We start from the raw sequence: 21,175 nt of genomic DNA, 5'->3' as shown, positions 1-21,175 counted from the left end.
TTAGCTTACTAAGAAAGAACAACAGTACCATCTTTTCAAACATATGTGTTATCATATTCATTAAATAATAATTGGATGTGTAAGAAATCATGTTTAAAGAAAATGTTTTGTATCTTATATAAAAATGTACTATGTATGGCACGTTACTCAAACCGTTGTGTGATTCTATATTATATTTGGGTTGTTATTTATAGTGTGTGTATGTATGAAAAATGTTTTGTATTTAGGAAATTTATTTCTTTGTGAATTACTGAGCTAAGTGTCTTGGTGAAAGGCAAGGAAGTAGAAGGAAGTTCTAGTTAAATACATTGTAGAAGTGTGACTACATTCTTTTATTGTTCTTATACCTCAATTGTCTATCTGCTGTTGATCGCTGAATATTGGAATAGATGGATATTTGGGCCACTCAGTATGGCCATTTTTATGTTGCCATGCTATACTGATCATGATTCTCCCCAAAAAAGCAAAAGGAAATCTAAGTAGAAGACCTACTTTGTGTTAAACTTTGTGTTACTGCCACTCCTTAGGTTCTTTCCACCTATGCAGCCTGGCTTCTCTACTTCAACTTTGGTCAGCAGAAAGCTTAGTGGGCACAAGTCTCTTTTATTAATACTGAGCATGAGGCAGTAGCTGTTACAATTTTCTTTTGTTCACAATCAACCCTACTTTAATAATTTATTCTGAAATTCTTTCATTCACATCTGATGTGTGTAACTTTAGCTAAGTAGGAGACCTGCACACATTTTTTTTTCTTAACTGTCTTTCTTCTCTTTACTTGTGAGACCATAATAGAAACAATGGCAGCTGTCCTATTAAAAGGATGAAAATATATGGAGGGCAATAGAGATTTATCTTCTTTTCAATACATATGACAATTTGAACCTGGGTTTCTGTGACCCAGATTCATAGTGCCCAAGTAACATCATAAATACAGGTAAGCATCACCCAAAGGTAGTTCAGCCCATCTAAGGTCTAACTCATTGTGGAGAGGTACCTTTCTCTTTCCATTAGTCATAAAGAGTAAAGATGATTAATATCAGGTGGTGAAAGCTCAGTTGTGTGAGCTCTGGGTGTAAGCTGAAAGTGCAGTAGAAGATCTATTGAAGGTAATGTGAGGCACTGGGGCTTTGCTATGTGCTATAATTGTCTAGACATGAGAAATTAGTACTTTTTGAAGATATACTTATTGAAGATATGTTATCTAATATAATTTTTAATGAACTCTTGGGGTTTTCTCATCTGCTTTTTTTTTTTTTTTCCTCTGTAGCTTAACAGAATTAGTGGTGTTAATTTGTTCCATAGGAATCTAGTGCAGAAGAAATAGAGAACAAAGCTTTAGAATCTATGAAACATGCAACATTTTTTGCATGTTAGGAAGAGGAAGTAGCTATTACATTGCTTGTCAGAAGCTGTCCTGAGTACCTCTAGTCAAACACTCTGGTCACATTTGTCTGTCGTTTGGCAGATAACCTCACTGGTATTTCTGCTGTCACCCAGTGCTAGTTCTTGCGTATGCAGTAAAGAAGCATCTTTTTGAAAAGCTAGCCACTATCTGAAAAAATATATTGTTGCACATTAATCACTGTTATTTGGCCGGCTTCTGTTTATTATACTATGGCATATAGCATGGCTAGTAAGGGAAAATCTGACCATCCTTTTCTGAGGCTGTGTCTCATCCTGAATGTGCCTTCTGTGTATTTCCTGAATTAAGTGTCATATAGAGGAGAAATCACAGCAGAAGAAGCAGGATTGGTACAGCTGTATTACAGAACTCATCTCATTGGCATGAGATGGTTAAGATCTTGGATGTAATCTTTGGTTTGGCTGCAGCAAGTTTGCAGGAGATGGTAAGCTCTGCGTGATGGGTGAGCTCTTACAATACCCTGGAACCTTACATAAATCTGATGCGCGCATTGTGTTTTCCAAGATCCACAACAAATTAAATATAATTCTGTTTTAAATAATGACCTTTGGGATACAGGCTTCAGAGAGACCAAGGCAAACCATTGGTACTACAAAGCCTGGCAAAAATTCCATACTTCTGGCAATATGATCTGGTTAGTTCTAAGGGGACTGACAGATTAAAAAGGGAGTTGTAGTAAGGCTTAGGTGAAAGACCTAAAGAAAACTATTAAGCACAGGAAAGACAGCATTCAATACTTAATTGTTAACCTCAAAAAGATATTTGGTGGTGGTGTTCTATTAGAAGGAGGCATTTTCAGTTTAGCTCTAAGACAGTTTGTGTTGTTGTGTTGTAATTTTGGTTTTTTTGTTTTTGTTTTTTTTTGGTTAGCTTAATGTAATTATAATTTTTCGTTAGTTTGCACATTGTGTTCCCTATGGGCCTTGAGGAAGGCTGATGCTCATACTCAGAGTGTTTTTGCCAAATTTCCTTAGAGGTGACCTTACTCTGATGTCTTTCCTTTTCCCTCGACTGAAGTAATTGTCTCTTACTCTGGATCTGGTACTTCCTTTAGTAAATTGAGCAGGTGCTGACAGGTTTCACTGTCTTACAAACTTTCTTCTTTAAAGAACTGCTGTATTTCAGTCAGATGCTACTGCCCCTAATGGTGGATATGTCCGTTTATGGGTGCAGATGTAAGTCTTTGAATAAAAAAGAAATAGCTTAATATGTTTTGGGGGGATTTACCTTGAAAATTACTGTTAGCTGGAGAAACAGTGATGTGTTCAAGAAGATACTATCATATGACAGGATGGAGGCAGCACTGGATTTCAAGGCAAGATTTTTTTTTTTCCCAAAATTAAAGTTTAAAATTTTATTCTAATATGTGTGTGTTCTCATGCAAATGGTGGAATGATTTTTCAGATGTGCTGCACCGTGCAGTGTTCTCGTTGCTTTCAACTGAAAGGAGCTGGCAGGTGCTAAGCACTTCTTAACTCTCTTTTTTATTGTGTCAACTAAATAAGGGGATTTGAGCCTGAATTTAACTATCATGTTTTCTTTACCTTTTAATCTCTGGCCCAATACCTGAATGAAATATGGAGCTTATGGTTTTGAGGGAGTGCAATTGCAGAAATTGTCATTAAGATCTAAATCTCTATGTGAATACAGAATTCTTCAATATGTAATCTAGCTGTCATGACAAGTGGATTTCTATTTCATGATGAGGAGCTGATACTCTCACTATATGTATTTGACTTTTAATTAGTTCTTATCCAGTCCTGTGAACCGAATGCCCATTTGTGGCTGGAGTGTGCTGGGTGCAGTTCTGGAGCCAGGCTTCTCTCTGTCTTGCATCAGACAGGAACCTGGTTCCTGTGTCCTGATACTGTTCTGCAATGTGATCCAAAGCACCGTAAGTGCAGATGGTTGGGATAGTTTGCTTTGAGAACTACTTGCAATCTTAACTAAAACACTGATGTTCTCACACACTCAATGTTGTCTTGATTACTCCTGAGATATCGTACACTCCAAAACTTCTACTGAAAAATTATGTGAATAACTGAAATCTTAAATTCTGACAAAAGGGAAGATGGATTAAATGTGTTTTGAATTCAGTTTACAGTGGTTAGTGTCAATTTAGTTCGAGATTAATAGGCTATGAGTCAGGCAGATTTCACTACTGGGATGAGTACAGCAAACCTAGCATTGAGTATGGATGTTTCAAAAAATAATTGAGTATGGAGAGTAATCTTATGTGTAGATATAAAACTGAATGACTGTTACCCTATCAAACTTACCAGTAGGTAATTTTTCATAATTTCACCTCCATTTTCATATTAGCAGTTTAGAGATTGTTTGCTGCCTGTTTTTAACACACAAAGGTAACCTGTAATTTTCTAAACTTAATAGAAAGCGAAAAATAGCACATTATTACTGGGCACAATCATTGTTTGAATGGAGGTGCAGGAAGCAGGCTGCCCCACAAGCAGCTACATCCCAATACCATCGTGTTATGTGGAAGAATATAACTGCTACTGGATGATGCTAACAAGAGCTGAAGTCCTCCCTACTGCATCACAGTGATTTGTTCTGAAGCTCTTTGAACATTAAAAGAAAGTGAGATAATTATTGTAAGACTATTCCCAACTATCTGCAGAATAAGAGAATTAATGAGTTTTCCTTGTTCAAGGAAGTGCAGGAAAATCTGCACAGGAAAAGGGAGTTTGTAATTTTCCTTTTGTGGAGTGTATTATTATTTTTTCCAACTGCTCAAAGTAAACTGCTATTAAAAATTAAGGATATTAGAGAGAAACAAAGTTGTGAAATTACTTCAATGGAGGAGAACTAGCCCAATTTTTTTTTCTTGATGATGAACAGATTTTCAGATGTTTCTGTCTTTAGCAAGTATCAGTATGCACAGCTCAATATGTTTGGCTAATCTGGTTAAACACACCTGCTTGCAAGTAGGTTTTCTTTGGTAAATAGTTTTTCTGATTTAGGAAAGATGGTTTGAAGGAACAGATCAGAACACAGACTTGTAAATTATATGTAAAACAAATGTATTTTTTCTCTACTTTTGAACACGATTGGAATCTTCCTTGCTTCTCATTTTACAAATGCTTGCAATGAGAGAAGGAGCAACACCTCTTATCCAGCATTAATGCTTGTGGTGTTTCCTTTTCCAAAAGAAACCAAAGGCTAAAGTAGACCCTGACATGTCATAGGAGAGGAAATGAGTTTCAGATATCATGTTTTACATTTATTTATTTGTAGTTTTCAAGGTATGCTGGCGCCTGCTGAAGGACTGCGCAGTCTGACTGTCCTCTGAAATTGAGAGATTGGGCAGTACTTGCAGCTCCCAGGATTGCTTTGTGTTTTGTCCAGTTTGTTAAATGCAAAGTGCATAGAAATTTCTTGGCATAGGACCAAATGCCAAAACTTTTTTCCCAGAGGATGCATCATCAGTCTGCAAAGCTGCATTCTCTTGAGCCTCCATGAGTCTGTTGTTCCTTCCTATCATAAGCAGTGTAGGATGGCAAGTTCTCCAGTGCCCGCCTGGGCCCTGGCTCTTTCTTGAGAGATGGGAGGTAGATGTGAACCCTCACAGGCTGAGGGAGACCAACAACCCAGGTCTTTCATTCTCTGGATGTATGTGCTGCAAACATGAATTTGTTATATCAAGATGGGCAACAGCAGCAATCCTGCTTCCTTTGGCTGATAGACTTAAAGCTAAAAGCCATAAAAGATTTTTCAAGAGGATTTGAATTGTTGATGTTTGCCTGCATGCCTGGAGCATGCTTTGTTCTTAATGCTGTGGAGACAGCTTTGGCAGAGGAGCCCTTGCTTCCTGCCAGGCTGCTGAGGAAGCTGGCTGTGAAGCAGTTGGGTCACTCTCTTTGCAGGACTCAACCCCTTGCACACTTAGAGGCCCTCAGAGTGGAAGAGAGTGAGCCAGGGTGAGCTCAGGTCGTCTGCAGGGTTACTAAACAGTTAAATGAAGATGAAAGGGGTTGAGCCAGACGCTTAGCTATAGGTAGCTAAATTCACCCCAAATTTATAAGATTTAGCTTTAACTGTTTCTTTATTTAGGCTTGATCAGGGGTTCACTGATGAAGGCACTGGAGGTTTTCATTTGGCACTAGATTGCAGGCCACTATGTCAGCGCAAATCGCCCGAAAGGCTTCCGTTAAAGGAAGCCTCCAGATGTATACTGTTTTGCATAAAAGCGCAGTCCACTCCATAGCATCCTTTTAAAGCAGTGCTTTTTACTTTATAGTTCGTCTTCCATGTAATTTAATTTGTTCCTGTGGTCACTATTCAGATAGAGTACAGGGGTATAAATATGCATATTTGTTATCGATCTAAATTAAGTATGTAAGAAAATGTAATGTAAAACCATTTTGACATAACCATTGAGTAATTCTTTCAGCCTTTGTCTGATCAGCTGGCACGCAGGCCAGAGGTTATTATTTTGTATGACATGCAGAACTATAATTTACTCTAATAATGGTATATTTTCATACTATTGGTGAACAAGGGTATATGTATGCATGCATATGCACACATAAATCAGAAAGAAGGAAACCCCATTTTTATGTAAAAGTACATGTGATATGTATAGATGGATCAATCTGAATATATGTAGAAAATGTGTGTGAATAGATGTAGAAAATACTTCCAGTTGCTGAATAAAATATTCCCAGGTTCTTAGGTTCCTTTCACATAATTTTTAGTTCTTAAAATAATCCTGTGAAAGTGCTGCTTTTATCTTCTCTATGCAAAGATGAACTTTTATGTTGGAAAGTGTTGAAAGTACTCAGATAGTAAATCTTAGATTTTTGTTTTGTTTGGCAGTACACTTCTGTTTAGAATTCTTTTAATCTAATCATTCTCTGCTTTTATATTCATCTGATAGTTGAAGGTTCTGTGAAGGATATTTCTTTCTATATGAACTTATTAAACCAATAATGCTTAAAAGTGTGAGGTTTACTTCCCTTTTTCCTTTTTTTTTCATCACAAGATAGGTTCTTGTTTGAGTTGTTAAATTTCTATTTGCTTTTCTTGAGTTTTTTGGGGGGAGGGCAGAGAAAATAAGAAACAATTTATATGGTAGATCTAAAGTTTCATTAAAATTGCTTATGCCCTGTCCCAGGCATTTTAAGTGGGCCATCTGTCTAAACATCTCTCCATTTTTTTCTGATCATTTCCTCAACTTATTCATGAGCCATGGGAGGGCTCCTTTGTAGTCTCCATGTAGCTGGTTCAGTCTACCCCCACTGAATACATCTATGTGCTTGCATAACATATCTTTTCACAGTGCTGGAAATTCTCTGAACTTGGTTCAGATGAATGGCCCACTTTCTGAAGGTCTTTTTTTCTCCCCCTGCAAAGATTTGTATGCAGAAACTGACCTTGGTGGCTACAGAATCCAGCACATTATTCTTGATCATTTTACAGGCCACCTGCTGTGAAAGTTATGATGAAGGATTTCTTAATGATTCTTTGACCATTAACATTGTTTTAAGTCAATATTTCACTTTTATATAACTGCTGAATAGGTAATTGCACAATTGAAAAACAGCTTTACCCAGTGTCATATAATGTAGTTTTCAAACGCTTATAATCTTTCATAATGGGAGAATTTGTTACGATAGTTTGGGATTTGTCTGTGTTTATGTAAAGTATTATGCAGCAAAAATATCAGAAGTAAAGAGAATTTGTAAGGTTTTTTCCCTCAGTGTCAAAACTCATATTTTGAATTGGAAGTAAAGAAATCTATACTCAATTTCCTGACACTTTAGGAGCTGGTGACATTTATCATAGCTCATTACATCATCAACAGTAATTGGGAGAGTGGAGTTTATTTGCCACAAACTGCAGAAAATTGTAGCTATATTGAGTTCCTTCTACCCGATTGGTTGATGACAATCAAAATGGTCGGGCTGGGGCAGAGTTATTACTTGACGTGCTTTTGTGAATGTCTGCTTTCCTTCGTTGTTTGTTTTTGACTAGAATAGATAATAGTTTAACTAGTGTCTGTTTTCCGTGAGCACACTAAGTACATGTTGATCTAAAATTTTTAGCAGTTGTCTGCTTTCCTCCCTGAAAACTTGTAAAGAAAGCAGGGGCTGTAATTGCTGCAATATTATGAAGTATCTCCTTCCCTCCCTCCCTCTCTGCCTCTCATGGCAGTTGGGGGTAAAAGGGACATAATACGCTGTGCAGTGTATGAAATAAATTATGGGACCATGACATCATCTGGAGTTGAACAAACAGCATCAGAGGTTGAAAATAAATAACCAAGGAGGCAAGCACTGCTGTTTTTTCTTCTCACACCATTTATGTGTTTTTATAACTTCAACACTTAAATGCCTTTGTGACTTAGAGCCAGGCCATCACCCTACTCTTCATCTGTGCCCCTATTGCTCATGATACTTCCTTTTCGAAGTCAGTATGGAGTAGAGAGGTTCAGAACTGCCCATTTCTGTATGGAAGGCATTTATAACATTCTTTTCCACCCACCTCCTGTCTTTGTGGCCTTGGTGCTGCCTTTGCTCTCTCCTTCTTTTGTGTGTAACGTTCTTGGCAAAGGACAGCAGTGCACAGCTCTCTGTGGCCTCACTTCCCATTCACCTTGCATTCATCTTGCTGCTAAAATTGTGTTTCTTCCTGCAGCCAGTGATCTTTGTGTGTAAATAAAGTAATTTTTTTCATGTTACGTCATTTGCCAAAACTGTAAGAAGAAAGGGAGGGCATGTTACACCCCATGGAAAACATACTGTCTGGATTTAGATTAGGTACTGGAAGGAAGTTCTTTCCTTGTAAGAGTGGTGAAACACTGGCACAGGTTACCAAGAGAAACTGTAGCTGCCTATCCCTGGCAGTGTTCAAAGTCGAGTTGCATGGCTTTGAGCATCCTGGTCTGGTGGAAGGTGTCTCTGCCCATGGCAGGGGACTGGATGAGCTTTAAGGTCCCTTCCAACTCAAACCATTCTGTGATTCTGAATCTAAGGTTGGAGGGGAAGCGCCATAAGATTTTGTGTCTTTTATGATGGTAAAAATGATACTATTTTTTCCTTCAGTATTTTTTTCCCCTGTAAATAGAATATGTCAGATTTCAGCCCAGTATGTAGAATTCTAAAATTTTTTTGAAAATAGCCAGAAGTTTGGGGAGTTTTCCATAAACTAGTGGAAAATATATTCGTAAGTCCAGATGTTTTCTCTTTGGAGGACTTAGATCTGAGTTCTCAGCTAAGGAAGCATCCTTGGCCAAGAACAAAGAGATTATTTCCCGTGCATTGGGACTTCTCAGACAATAAAACACTCCCCCAAACACCACAAAACAACAAAAAAAAAAACACCCCACCAAAAATCCCCTTTTTAGGCTGATAGAAAATCCTGCATTTCTAAAGTAGTTCACAGACTTGAGCAGCTTCCTTTCCATATCTGAGAAACTTGGACTTTGATCCTTAATTCTGGGCTTTGTGATCCTTACTAATATGAACCACACACCCCGCTCACTGAATCCCATCAGAGTCGCATCTACTACAAGATAATTTATTAGAAAGGAATTTGATTTAGTGAGGAAAAAGTAGGATTCTCATGGTCTAGTGTAGATGTCTGTCTTAGCCAGTGTAACTGTAGGTTACTGTTACAAAGCCACAAGCTTTTGATTAGCAAAGGTGAAAAATGTCCTTGTGCAAATGGGTCTAGCAGTTCCAGGAGGGAAGTACAGCTTCCCATGTACTTGGTATTAGATGCAGCTCTGGACCTTGCCCTCCTGGCCACCAGTGTTGCAGAGAGGGGAATTATATGCCTGTGGGGCTGTTTGAAACCCAGGCAAAGCAGTGATCATAGTCATGCCTTTCAAGAGGTGTGCATCCTGTTTGGAGATACACTTGACAAAGCTCAGCAAGACAAGACTGAACAAAAATAATCCCTGCTGGATAACAAGACTGTCTTTCCTTTGATGGCCAACGGCCAGATTCATGAGGTCACTTCCAGTCAAATGCAACATGAAGCAGGACTGTGCCAGCAAGCTTATAAGGAATCTCATGCTACCAGTGAAGCAGATCTACCAAGCTGTGTTTGAGATGAGATCTCACCTCGTACAAGAAATGCTGTAACTATGAAGTTGCTATAAACCACTAAATCCTGTTGGCTATTACAGTGGAGTACTATAGAGAGTATAGCCAGGCTCTGCCAAACCCCTGCTACATTCCTCCTTCCTGGTGCTCTGATACCAGGAAGTGCAATGAAAACATCTCTCAGTTTGCTGCCTGTTACCTGTGCAGGAAATTCCTGTTCCTATTCTTCAGGAACTCTTGTGTCTGTCACATTTCCTATCAGCCAGTCTAAATGTTTTGGTGACATACAGGAATTTCAAGACAAGGTGCTGAGAAACATCATTGCACCCAATAAGTAGTAGATATTTCCTCAGATTTGTTGTTTTGACAATTGTGGCTGTATATTAAATGTGACAGGTAACACTTAGCATCTTCACTGTGGGAACAGGTCATTTTCAGTATCTGTTTTACATGAACTCCATGGGTCGTGATACTTAGAGGTGTGCTAAAATGTCTGCTGGTATCTGGTGTAAGCCTTACTTGCCTTGGATCCAGAAGTAACAAATGATAAGCATGCATCTATTTGTCTTTATTTATTAAATATATTTAGTGTGTCCATTTCTTCTTTTCAGGCGCATTGCAAGGCACAATTTTTAGATGCTACTTGCCTAGTTAGGTACCTGTTAGGTATTTGCTTAGATTTCAGGTGCTTAAAAATCCAACCTTCTTAAAATGATTGTTGAAATACTTAGCAATTCAGTGTGTTATCTTTGGCTTAGGCAGGTAATTTCTCCTTCTGTGGCCTCCGGAGGAACAGGCCTTCTCCTTGTTGATTCTGCAGGGAACCTGAGCACTTCCTAGGGGGAGATGTGGTTCACTGGGCATCTGAATCCTCAGAAGGATGCATGTGACATAACACAGAAATACATGTTTCCAAGTTTTCAGACTCTGAAGCTGCAGTAAAACGTAGTAAGCTCTATAATGTACAATAGATGAACACTGTAGCAGAAATTAGCCTTAGAAGAGACCTAAAGGCGATGAATTTATGTCTGTTTCTTACAAAGAGTCTAAATGTGTGTGTCAGGGTGGAAGAAAAGCTGTTCCAAAATAATGTGTCTTTGTTTTAGTGGTGTTTAAACTCCACATTCATACCTTCTCTTTAGGCTACATGGTGCATGTGGATGCTAATATCTGGCATCCACTCATCAGAAGAACTGTAGGATACCTTCGGACAGCAGTTGTTACAACAAAGTGAAAGAGACTTGAAAAGTTAGGATGAGGAAAGTGAAATTGAGTATACATTTAAGTAAAACAGCTGGAAATTTCTTGTTTCATTCTGAACTTCCAAGAATGGAGACTCAGGTCTCATTCATTTGCTGTCAGGTGTTCTTCTTTAAGCTGAAGTTTAAAAGATTTGGGTTTCTTCTGTAACTGAGTAACTGGTGCAGCCACAGAATGCTGCAGGAATAGGCATAATCCTGCATGTGGGCTGTGATCATATATCATTATTTTTTTCAGTTTGCCTGAGCAGCTCTGTGGATGAGATACTCTAAAGTGTATATTAATTATAAAATTACTTGCATTACTTGTTTGGCTGAATCTTTTGTCTGTAATTGGACTTTAATTAAGGTTTACTGAGAATGAGATGAAAGAAATAGTGATTATATTTTGCCCTTAGAAAGGCTGCTCCAGCTATCACTGTTGCTATTCTCCTGCCAACCCACTTTCTCATCTGCTTTTCATCTGTTTGAGCTAATTCTGCAGCAAGCGCTGGCTGTATTCAAGAGCTTCCTATAACTTTATCAGTGTACCCAGTGTGTCAAGGCAAATCTAGAAAGGAAGTAGAGTGTATTTTCTCCTTATATGCCATTTGACAGAAAAATGTATTTAGTTTTTTTTTTTTTTTCAAGTATGCTCTCCAACTGTGTCTATAGATTAATGATATTTTATATCCTTCATGACCATCCTAAGAGGCAGGCGCTTCTGGTTAAAATGGGAGAAGCATGAAATCTCTGTTAAAAATTCTTCTTCTGTCTGTTTCTTTTTTAGAATTCCTATTGCCAAATCAAAGAGAAGTAGCTGGGAGCTTTCTGTGCGTCTAGGAGATGGAATTTACCCAGTTGCAGTTTCAAAGGATGGCTCATCATTTTATGTAAGTTCTGCCCATTTTCTAAGCAATTCAATGTATTAAGTCAATATACATTATTGTTGACACCCACTAAAATTATCTGTCTGTTCAGTGACTATAGATGTTTATTATGTCTTTAGCAGGCATTGCTGTGAATTACAAAACAAGACTCTTTGTTAATTAAATAGTGCTAGTGTACAAAAATTTTCCTCTGCTCATGCTTGTGGATAATTTTTTCATCTACTTGTTTATTAAATTAGTTTTCTAATTAATGACCCTGTTTAGTGTCTTGTATAGAAGTATGGTCTTATGCTCCTATGTACATACATGAGAGCAAGAAAATCAGTGCAATGTCAACAAAAGTTATATTAGCCTAAGTTAGTGATTAGAAAAAAAACAAGGAAAGATCAAGCATGTTGAATGCGTAATCGTACTGGGATGGAATTATTCAGTGCTTCAGTAAAACTGTATGTGGTCATAGTAAAATGCCAGGGTTTCAAGATGTGCCTGGGTCACTTTGGTTGAATGTGTATAAACCGTTGTTTTTACAAATATTCTAGTTACTTAAGTGCTTAACGTTTTCCATGTGAAAGGCAGAAAGGCAGACCATCACAGTAGAACACTAATGCTGTGTTAGGTAGTTCAGCTGTTCAGCAGAATAAAGCCAAGACACAAGCTGGTTGAATTGGAGAATTGAGAAGGCAGATTTATAGAGAGAACTACTTTTAAAGTCTGTTAATGGTCATTCCACAGTCAAATTGAGATTCTTTTTTAATTGTTTTATTTATTTATTTATTTATTTTTTGACTTGCACAGTTTCTGTTGACTCTTAGGCAAAGGTTTACGAAGGGTCTAAAGAGGTCAGTTTTTCTTTGAATCACTGAAAAACAGGACTATGAGGAATCCCAGAAGTCCTCTAGTTTACCTCTGCAGCTGTTTTCAATGAAGATACTCAAGAAGAGTAGAAACTTCTGCAGCATCTGCTCCATGATATTTTTTACAGTCATGATGTTCACACCTATGTTGCATTCAGAATCAAGAGATTTCTTTGAAAAAGGGCATTTAAATTAATATCTCATATAATGAAGACAGTATTGTCTCAGTGGTTCACTTTTGCTCTACTGAAATGTCAAGGTAAGGCTGCGTGGAGACCTCATAGCAGCCTTCCAGTATCTGAAGGGGGCCTACAAGGATGCTGGGGAGGGACTCTTCATCAGGGACTGTAGTGACAGGACAAGGGGTAACGGGTTCAAACTTAAACAGGGGAAGTTTAGATTGGATATAAGGAAGAAATTCTTTACTGAGAGGGTGGTGAGGCACTGGAATGGGTTGCCCAGGGAAGTTGTGAATGCTCCATCCTTGGCGGTGTTCAAGGCCAGGTTGGATGAGGCCTTGGGTGGCACAGTTTAGTGTGGGGTGTCCCTGCCCATGGCAGGGGGGTTGGAACTAGATAATCTTAAGGTCCTTTCCAACCCTAACTATTCTATGATTCTATGATTTTTAGTTGAAACTAGTCATCTTTTTAAATGGCTCTTTTCACTGACATGAATTGAGGTAATGAAAACCTAGCACTTATAAAATGATTTTTTTTTCCTTTTTCTTGCCTAACTGGGGCAACAAGATGCTTAATCAATATAATTTCTAATATTACCTTTAACTCCACCACACTATTCTACACACATTCATGATGAATGCGAGAGTGTGAATAGAAAGTAGGGATGCTTTCTGTTCCATGTGGATCATAGGTGCATTGTAAAAAGGATATGGAGGAGATCAGTCACTGCGGTCAGCACGTTTAAAAATTTTCTCTTGCAAGTGTACTACTTCAAATGTGAAAGGAAGTGGTCAATTGTGGTATTTCTTTAAGAAAGAATTACAGGAGGTCATGAACAACTATTTCCTCAGTACCTAATTTATTGTGTTGTTGCTTCATGGTAGTGATACTCACCTTACTCATGGAATGGTGCTTCAGGGGCGACGACCATGTCTGCATGCAGGTTTTTACCGAATTAAACTTACGTAATGGCCCCAGCAGGCATCCTGTGAACTTGGATACAACCCATTGCTCAGACAACAAAACACTTCTGTCAGATTTCAGGCCAATTTGGAGTTGGACTAGCACTGGTTTGTGTGACAGGCATAGCCCTTTCCAGGAGCAGGCATTGTCTCCAGCCCTTCGCCCTTTTTGTTGCAACGTCACTACTAAGAGTGGTCAGCCTGTAGCTGCCTGCTGCAGTGGGAAAGACACAGAGTGGCTGCTAGTGGCTGTGGGTGTTGCACAGGCCCTTTCTGCTGTGAGCTCAGAGATCTAATTCCCATAGCTGGACCTCCCCAAACTAGGGAGTTTCATTTAACACAACTAATTACACACACATGCATATGTGCACATGTGTTTTTTTGAGAGATTTACTTCAGTTTCATTATCTAGGCTCTAAGCATCCTTGCATGCTTCTGTCTTTATCAGCTGTGAAGGTAACTGAGCATACAAGCACGTACATGAGTCAGTCCTAGATGCCGTGTGCAGCTGAGTTGTAAACTGCACTATTTCTCCATGAGGTACTAGCCCTGATAATGACATGCTATTGCTGCTAGTTTATCATTTTAACATACAGAAAATCATTCTCACCTATACCAGAGTCCAAATGTACATCTCAGTTTAAATGGAACTGCTAAACAATTCTGATGTCTTGTATGAGCACTGCAGATAGCGTAAATCCTGTTTAACAAGGCATATATGGAGTCTGATTTCTGGTCCTGTGGTTTGTTATTCAACAATAATGAATGTAGAGGATCCTGCTAATGTCCTTGCATCCCTGTAGTATGATGCTGTTATTACCAAGGGAGGCAGAAGCACCCCTGAAGAGCTGAGCACGCTCAGTGTCACAGATGAAGGGGTATATAAGCAATAGGGAGGAAGTAGGGGCATCAGGTAGGGTACGTCTGCATGCCCTTAAAGTTGGGCCAGAGGGATTGGCGACAGCAGCTTTTGCATTCTTATTCTACCCTAACCAATGAAGAGAGATAATTCCTCATTTACCTGCATCTGGAAAATTCCTTAGCTGTTGAAACAAGTCACAGAAGGTGGACTTCACTGTAACCAGAAGTCTAACTCACTTAAATGTTGAGGTAGTGTATTAAAGTTGACTCCAGGGCTTGGGTTTGCAAAAAGCAGATATCTGTTTTTGAATTCCAGGGTTGTTAACTTATTTTTCATTGTTACTGGATAAGTAGCAGAGAACATGTTATTCTTTAGTAATAATTTTCATTTTGCTGGGGTTCTCCTGTGACTGTGCTACAGACAAGAGAATATAATAAAAGCTCAATCAGAAATCTTCTCAATTGTTATTCAAAGCTTTATAATGGAAAAAACAATTGCCTTAAAACTTCAAAAAAGAAAAGCCATAGACTAGGATCAAGAAATCTTGTTTCTGATCAGGAGGTATAACATACCATCAGAAAAAAAGAAAAAGAAAAGAAAAGAAGATGGGGAAATTCAAAGCTTTCTTTATGAACTTTGCTGTCAGAAACACAAGCCTCACTTTTTGAACTCCTGCATTTGTTTTTCGCTCTTAAGTTGGTGTGACATGGGCTCCTGACTTTGTGGGTTGTGTCCCCTTGTGGCTTGTGACAAAGATAGCTAAATCTGTGGTGCAGTTAGATGGCCCAGTGGGAGGGCCACCTTCACATTCCCCTTCAGAAGTTTACTCCAGCTGCAAACTGTGCATTGCAGCAGCAGTGTTCGCATCCTGATTTACTTTGTTTACCACTGGGACTCTCCCAACAGTGACTCCTTTCTTTTTTTCCATAACTCTTTTACTCTCGCCAGCTGAAACCTCCCCACCTCACAGTATGCAGTGCTCTGCTCTCTGTGCAGGGAGTGTGAGCAGCAGGCTGCTCCATGGTTCCCGCTGTTTGCAAGCAGATCATTCGTCAGCATCTCGGTCTATGGGTCATCTGTGGTTTTCTTCGTTTATCATGAGAATCTTAATGAATTGTGCAGTGTTAACTGCTCTTTGCTGCTCTTTATTATTCAGGATTTTTGAGTTTTGTAACCATCTGGTTTTAACCACTTTATTTGTAATGGAGGTCCTCGATGCAAGCTGGCTTTGAGCCACTTTAGAGGCCTTGCTTCCCCAAACTGAAGAATTAAAAAATGCAAACAGAAGCAGTGCAAACAAAAACATTAGTTTGCTTGTTTCTAATGGAGGTTGAAAACTTTTTGTGAATTCTACTTCGATATTTTTTTCTTTTAAAATAGAAGTAGCTCTGTCATCATTCTGAGGCAAGCCACATATATGCTAATACTTCATTTTGTATAAAATTAGTGTACTGGAATTTTCCTCATCAGAAAGTTGTTTCTGGTGATACAACAAACACTTTTGCAATTAAAAAACTCTAATGACCTGACTTCAGAATTAAAATTTAGCAACTTTGTTGAGATCTGCTTGCTTGCGTAACAAGAACTCACCAAATAAATTCATGTGAATGTCACATATTCTTTTTCCTTTGTTCTTCGTAATATATATGAATTGTTAGAAGAATCTTTAAGCTGCTTGTCCTATATATCCATTTAGTTCTTTAGAGGACAGATAATCAGATTCTGGGCTTTGATTAGTATTATGCTGAAAATTTTTCCTTTCATCAATGGAGATCTAGCAATCAAGATTACGGCTAAAATAGAATTTGAAGGAAGAATACTCTAGTTTGCATGAGACTAATGTAGAAGAGCAACAAACAGTTCAGAAGCATCCCATCACCAAACTCTGGAATCTTTTGTTTAGTTCAATTTCAGATAGGAATCTTCATCCTACCATTTTTGATTGCCAGTCTGGCTATGAAGTTTGTTTGGTTTATGATTTCATTGATACAAAGACTTGATCTGGTTTTGCTGGTGAAGGTTGGCATCTCTTTTTTCTTTACAAAGCTCGAGTGTTGTGCAGAGTACCGAAGGGTGGCAAGACAAAAGCAAATGGGAGCCTATGTATTTTGAGCAGATCTGGTAGCTGTGTGGTTTCCCTGCACTGTACTAAGTTGACTCTTCAAAGCCGGATGTCAACCACCAGTGAGGCGCAAGATCAGCGTATGGTGGCTTTGTTGCCTCTTTGCAGACTTCGGTGACTAAGGAGCTGCTCACAGCCAGTGTGGAGTCCCTTTGCTAATGGTATGCTGGGTGGGAGCTGCCCTCCCCATTGTGAGCAGCTCCTTAGTCACCAGTGTGTATCAGACTTCAGTGTCATGGACAGCCATGAGCCCACCTTCTCCAGTGTGGATGGATTTCATGTAGGTAATATGCTTAAAAAGTAGAATTAAAATAATAGCAAAGAAGGTAAGTGGCCTAAGAAAGGGAGAGTATAAATGAATTGGAGCAGGTATCCAACAGTAAAGTTCAATTTATTGGCTCTACCAGTGTATAATTTTCATTCAAGAAAAGAATGAAAGATAAGTAATGAACATGACTTTGGTGCAATTCTTTCACTGCTCTAATCCATCCTCCTTACTTCCTTCAATGTTCTTCAATTTTAGTTTTCTGCTATGAGTGTGACTTGAATTAGACAACTAAAGAACAGTTTGTATTATTATCTTTGTGGTGGAGAAGGTGGTAGAAAAAGGGATGGGTCATCTTGTGTTCTGTCTACACCACAAAAGCAGAATGGATGAATTGAAAGGCTCAAATTATGAGTACCAGCTGTAAGTAATTACACTTTAGAAGGCACAGTCATGTTTCTTTTTGCTAGAAGTTTGTTGTTATGTGCATAGGTTGAGGACCTAATTTTAGTTCGACAAGGAATTTGTGGCTGTATTTTATGCAGTAAACTGCATTCTTGAAAACCTTTTTGGCATAATCAGTTTTCCCATTCTTTGCTATTGTATAGGAATCTTCTGTCTTGAGAATTCTTTATTGCTGATTTGTGTGATTTCTCTGCAAGTAATTGTTACTCTCCTTTTTCCTGTTTGAAAACAGCCCTTTCTGTAAGGGTTCTCTATCTCTGTGTAGATGCATACCTTCCCACACCACTTAGAATCATCCTTTCATCTGTTTAGTTGACAAAGAATTTCCAGATGTTTTTAGTTATAAAGTAGCTTCTTATCATTGAAGTTGTGGTGAATGAAAGTTGTTTGTTTTGGCTTTTCTTAAGTGTAAGGTGAAATAGTTCAGAAGTGACTTTGAGCAAATGGAAATTTGATACATTTCCAGAGGGACCTGTGTAGGTCAAACACTCAATAAGAGGAGAAAAAGCTTAATTACTTTTTTCGATTGCTACTAGAATGGGCTACCATTTTCACAAAGTGTTGGGTCATCACGTCGTACATTCAAATTTAAGAACAGGTAAATATAGTGCAAACATGAAATCTCTATGAAAATTTGTGAAGCTTGTTCAGCCCGATGAGAAATTAATGGTTATATGGATTGGTTTGAACAATATTTTTCCCCCCATATTTTTCATGAGAATTAAAGAATTTTTTAGATGTCTGTGTATGTGGAAAATTGGCCTATGTGCTGCTTAATATTTGTAAAGGAAAACCTATTGTATAATACATAAATGAGAGTGTAAGAGTACAAATCTAATGCATTATTGTCATTGTTATCTGAATACATCCTTTATCATCAGCATACAGTAGGTAAGTATTTCTCTGTATGCTTTAATTTAGTTAGTGAATTCATGTATATCTAGTTATGATTAATCTTTGACTTCAAATTAAAATGTAATAAGCATTTAATTAGGAGAGCTCTGCTGTATTCATTTGCTGTAAATTTTACGACTGGGGGGTAGGTTGATTTAAAAATTACATTGTGAAATACTTTCTTTGTTTTGTGAATTATCTTCAGGGGGAGGAAAAATGCTTAAGAAGAAGTATCATCCAAAAGTCAAACTAGGTGCAGCTGAACTATGCAAAGTATCAGGTGTAAAAGCAATAGCATAATGGAAAATCAGAGCAGCGATACAGAAAGCTGCTGTAAGCAAACGTAGGCCACATTTAATGCCTTATACACAAATGTGAAGAGATCAGGATCGTAATTCAGTGCATATTAAGTTCTGTCTCTCCAGTAGTCCATAACATTAAATAACATTGCCCAACTCTATCGGTATAAAATTAATAATCTTGTTAGGAGAATCAATAAAATACCAGAATTATTATTAGTAGTATTTTACATTTCTGGTACGCTTCAGGCAAATAATAATACATAACTAACTGGTCATACAAAAGAAATATGAGGGCTGTATTAGTAGGGATGAAAAGCAAATACCAGTAGGAATTAAAACAATAAGAGGGGTAGCCAGTAGAGATACAAATTAACATATATCCCCAGGAGCAGTAAATGAAGATTTTCTGGTTAATATAGTTCTAAATATATATCGTTATACATTGGAACGTTATATATGCAGTAGTTTTATGTATAGAATAAAATACACTGTTACTGCAGTGTCTTATATTAGTTCGATTGAAGGGAAAGTGCATGTGTAAAGGCACCACTGGAGAGGGCAGATAATCCTTACAGCTATAAGCAGAAAATTTTTCCTGCGTTTTTCCAAGTGGTTTATATTTTACTTGCAGAGTAGCACACAAATTGTCCATTGCAGTACATGTGCAGTTATGCAAACAAACCTCTTCGTTACCAAGTTCTATAGGTTGTATACCTACAAAGTCTATTGTTTTAGAGGTTGTGTACTTACTTTTACCCTTTTAATTCAGTTTCAAATCAGCATTTTCTGCTTGTAAGACTTAAATGTTTTGTATAATGGCAATTGTATAATGCAGTATGCATAAAATAGCTCTGTGGCAAGAGCAAAATCCTTGATTTCCACCCCTGTAAAGCATTACCTTTATCACTGGGCTATAGTAGTGCTCCTACTTGTTGGCTGACTCTGTGGCTTTACAGATCCTGCATTTCCTTCTCTACAGTGGGAGATTTACTGGAAGGGTTGAGGCTGCCCCATCCTATCTGATGGTGTGGGGACAGCTTCTCCTGGGAGGCAAACACTGCACACTTGAATCCTTCAGTCTGAGGAGAGCACTGGTCCTCATGTTCTGACTCTGTGGGCAAGTGCTTTAATTGCTACATTTCTGTGGCTGCTTACGTGTTTTTTAAATGAAAGTAGTCTTGGCCTCAGTATCTTCTTGTGAACTCTGTGTTTCTGGTATGCACTTCTGCTCTGCTGCATTGAGTCTCTCAGAGAATTTAAATGCTGGGACATATTAAATGCGATAGAGGTAAAAACACTAAGGTAAATAGTAAGTATACCCATATAATATTTCTATGTACTTGTATTAGGCGTGCTTGTGTACTAAGCAAAAAGAGAAGCAGAGTGTATTTGGATTGCATGTTTAAATGCCGGTTTAGTAGTAAGTACATTTAGGGGACTGGTACAATAGGTGTGTGTGTGCTTTGTAAAGAGAGATTGTTGGCTTGGGTTTGTATATCTTGGATTAGTTAACTCACATAGTACTCTATAACCATATGGAGAAAGTGTCTACAAGTGTGAGAACTAAAATTTACATGGAAAAGTAATAAATTAATTGTGTAGTTTTAAATATGCTTTCCCCTCTATGTCAGTGTCATAGCTTGGTTATAGTAGATTCTGGAGATCTGTAGTTCTACTACAAAACTCACAGTAACATATGGTCTGGCACTGGTATGTAGCCTACAAGAAAAGTTTAAAAAGAAAATGCAATGAAAGGTCTGAGATGCTAAAATGTAAAATATTTTGAAAGCAAATGTGGTCAGTTTGGATATTTATTTTCCTTGTGTTAGAGTCAGACTTCTCTTCATTGTTTTAAAGCATAGTTCTTAAAAGGCAGAGAAGGAGATAGGTTTTTACAATATTTAATTCTAAATTACCTAATCAAGAATTTTACCCACACAGGTGGCTTCATAGGATGAATTCCTGTGGTGTGAAAATTGACATGATGTTCTGCCATGGGTCATGATCCAGTGATTCCAGGAATTCCAGTGAAAAATAAACTGAAATATAAATTAATAATCTATAACAATACAGAGAAATAACATACCATTTTCTTTCTTCAGGAAGTCTTGTTTCTGGCATAACAATATGCAATGTGTCCTGCCACCCTTCCAGTCCTTCTGTGGTCTTTTGGTTTAAGACTGACAACTCCTTGGGGCATGGGTGTTGTCTTCAGTTCATTTGTGTGCCATGCACACTTCAGATCCTGCACCACAACATTAATAGTTTCTAAAAAGAACACTTACATGAGCATCATGTAGATGCTTTCCTTTACCATTTATTCTTCATCCAACAAAACTGGAAAGAAAAAGCCAAACCAACTCCTCCCTGCCCTCAAAAACCCCTCCAACTTCCCAACCCCCTGCCCAAATTTTGTAGAATGAATAGGTTAAAAAATGTTGTGAGCTCCTCCTGCTGGTTCGGGAGTAGCAAGAGTTACATTAAAAAGCATGCTAATGTAATGTTAAGAGCCTGGCTTGTTACCGCGAAAGCCATAGTTAACTCTGCAGCCCCTGGATGGTGTTTCATCTTCAGTTCTGTTCTCTGGGCAAATCTCAGCACATTTAATATTCAGTATGATACTCTAGTTTGGGATCTCTTGATGCTTTGG

General features: G+C 38.1%; 1 protein-coding gene across 1 annotated transcript in view; it reads left to right on the top strand.

Annotated features, from left to right (window-relative positions):
- PCCA (propionyl-CoA carboxylase subunit alpha) overlaps nucleotides 1-21,175 on the top strand; it is a gene marked incomplete at both ends in the record, with an annotated part of 276,300 nt that overhangs the window by 153,216 nt on the left and 101,909 nt on the right. The window contains one exon of the mRNA XM_080612857.1: nucleotides 11,521-11,623. Within this exon, the coding sequence (XP_080468983.1) occupies nucleotides 11,521-11,623 (103 nt within the window). The remainder of the gene's footprint in view (nucleotides 1-11,520; nucleotides 11,624-21,175) is intronic.

The sequence above is a fragment of the Psittacula echo genome (assembly GCF_963264785.1).
Source record: "Psittacula echo genome assembly, chromosome: 3".
NCBI lineage: Eukaryota > Metazoa > Chordata > Aves > Psittaciformes > Psittacidae > Psittacula > Psittacula echo.
This window is presented reverse-complemented; position numbering and strand designations above follow the sequence as displayed.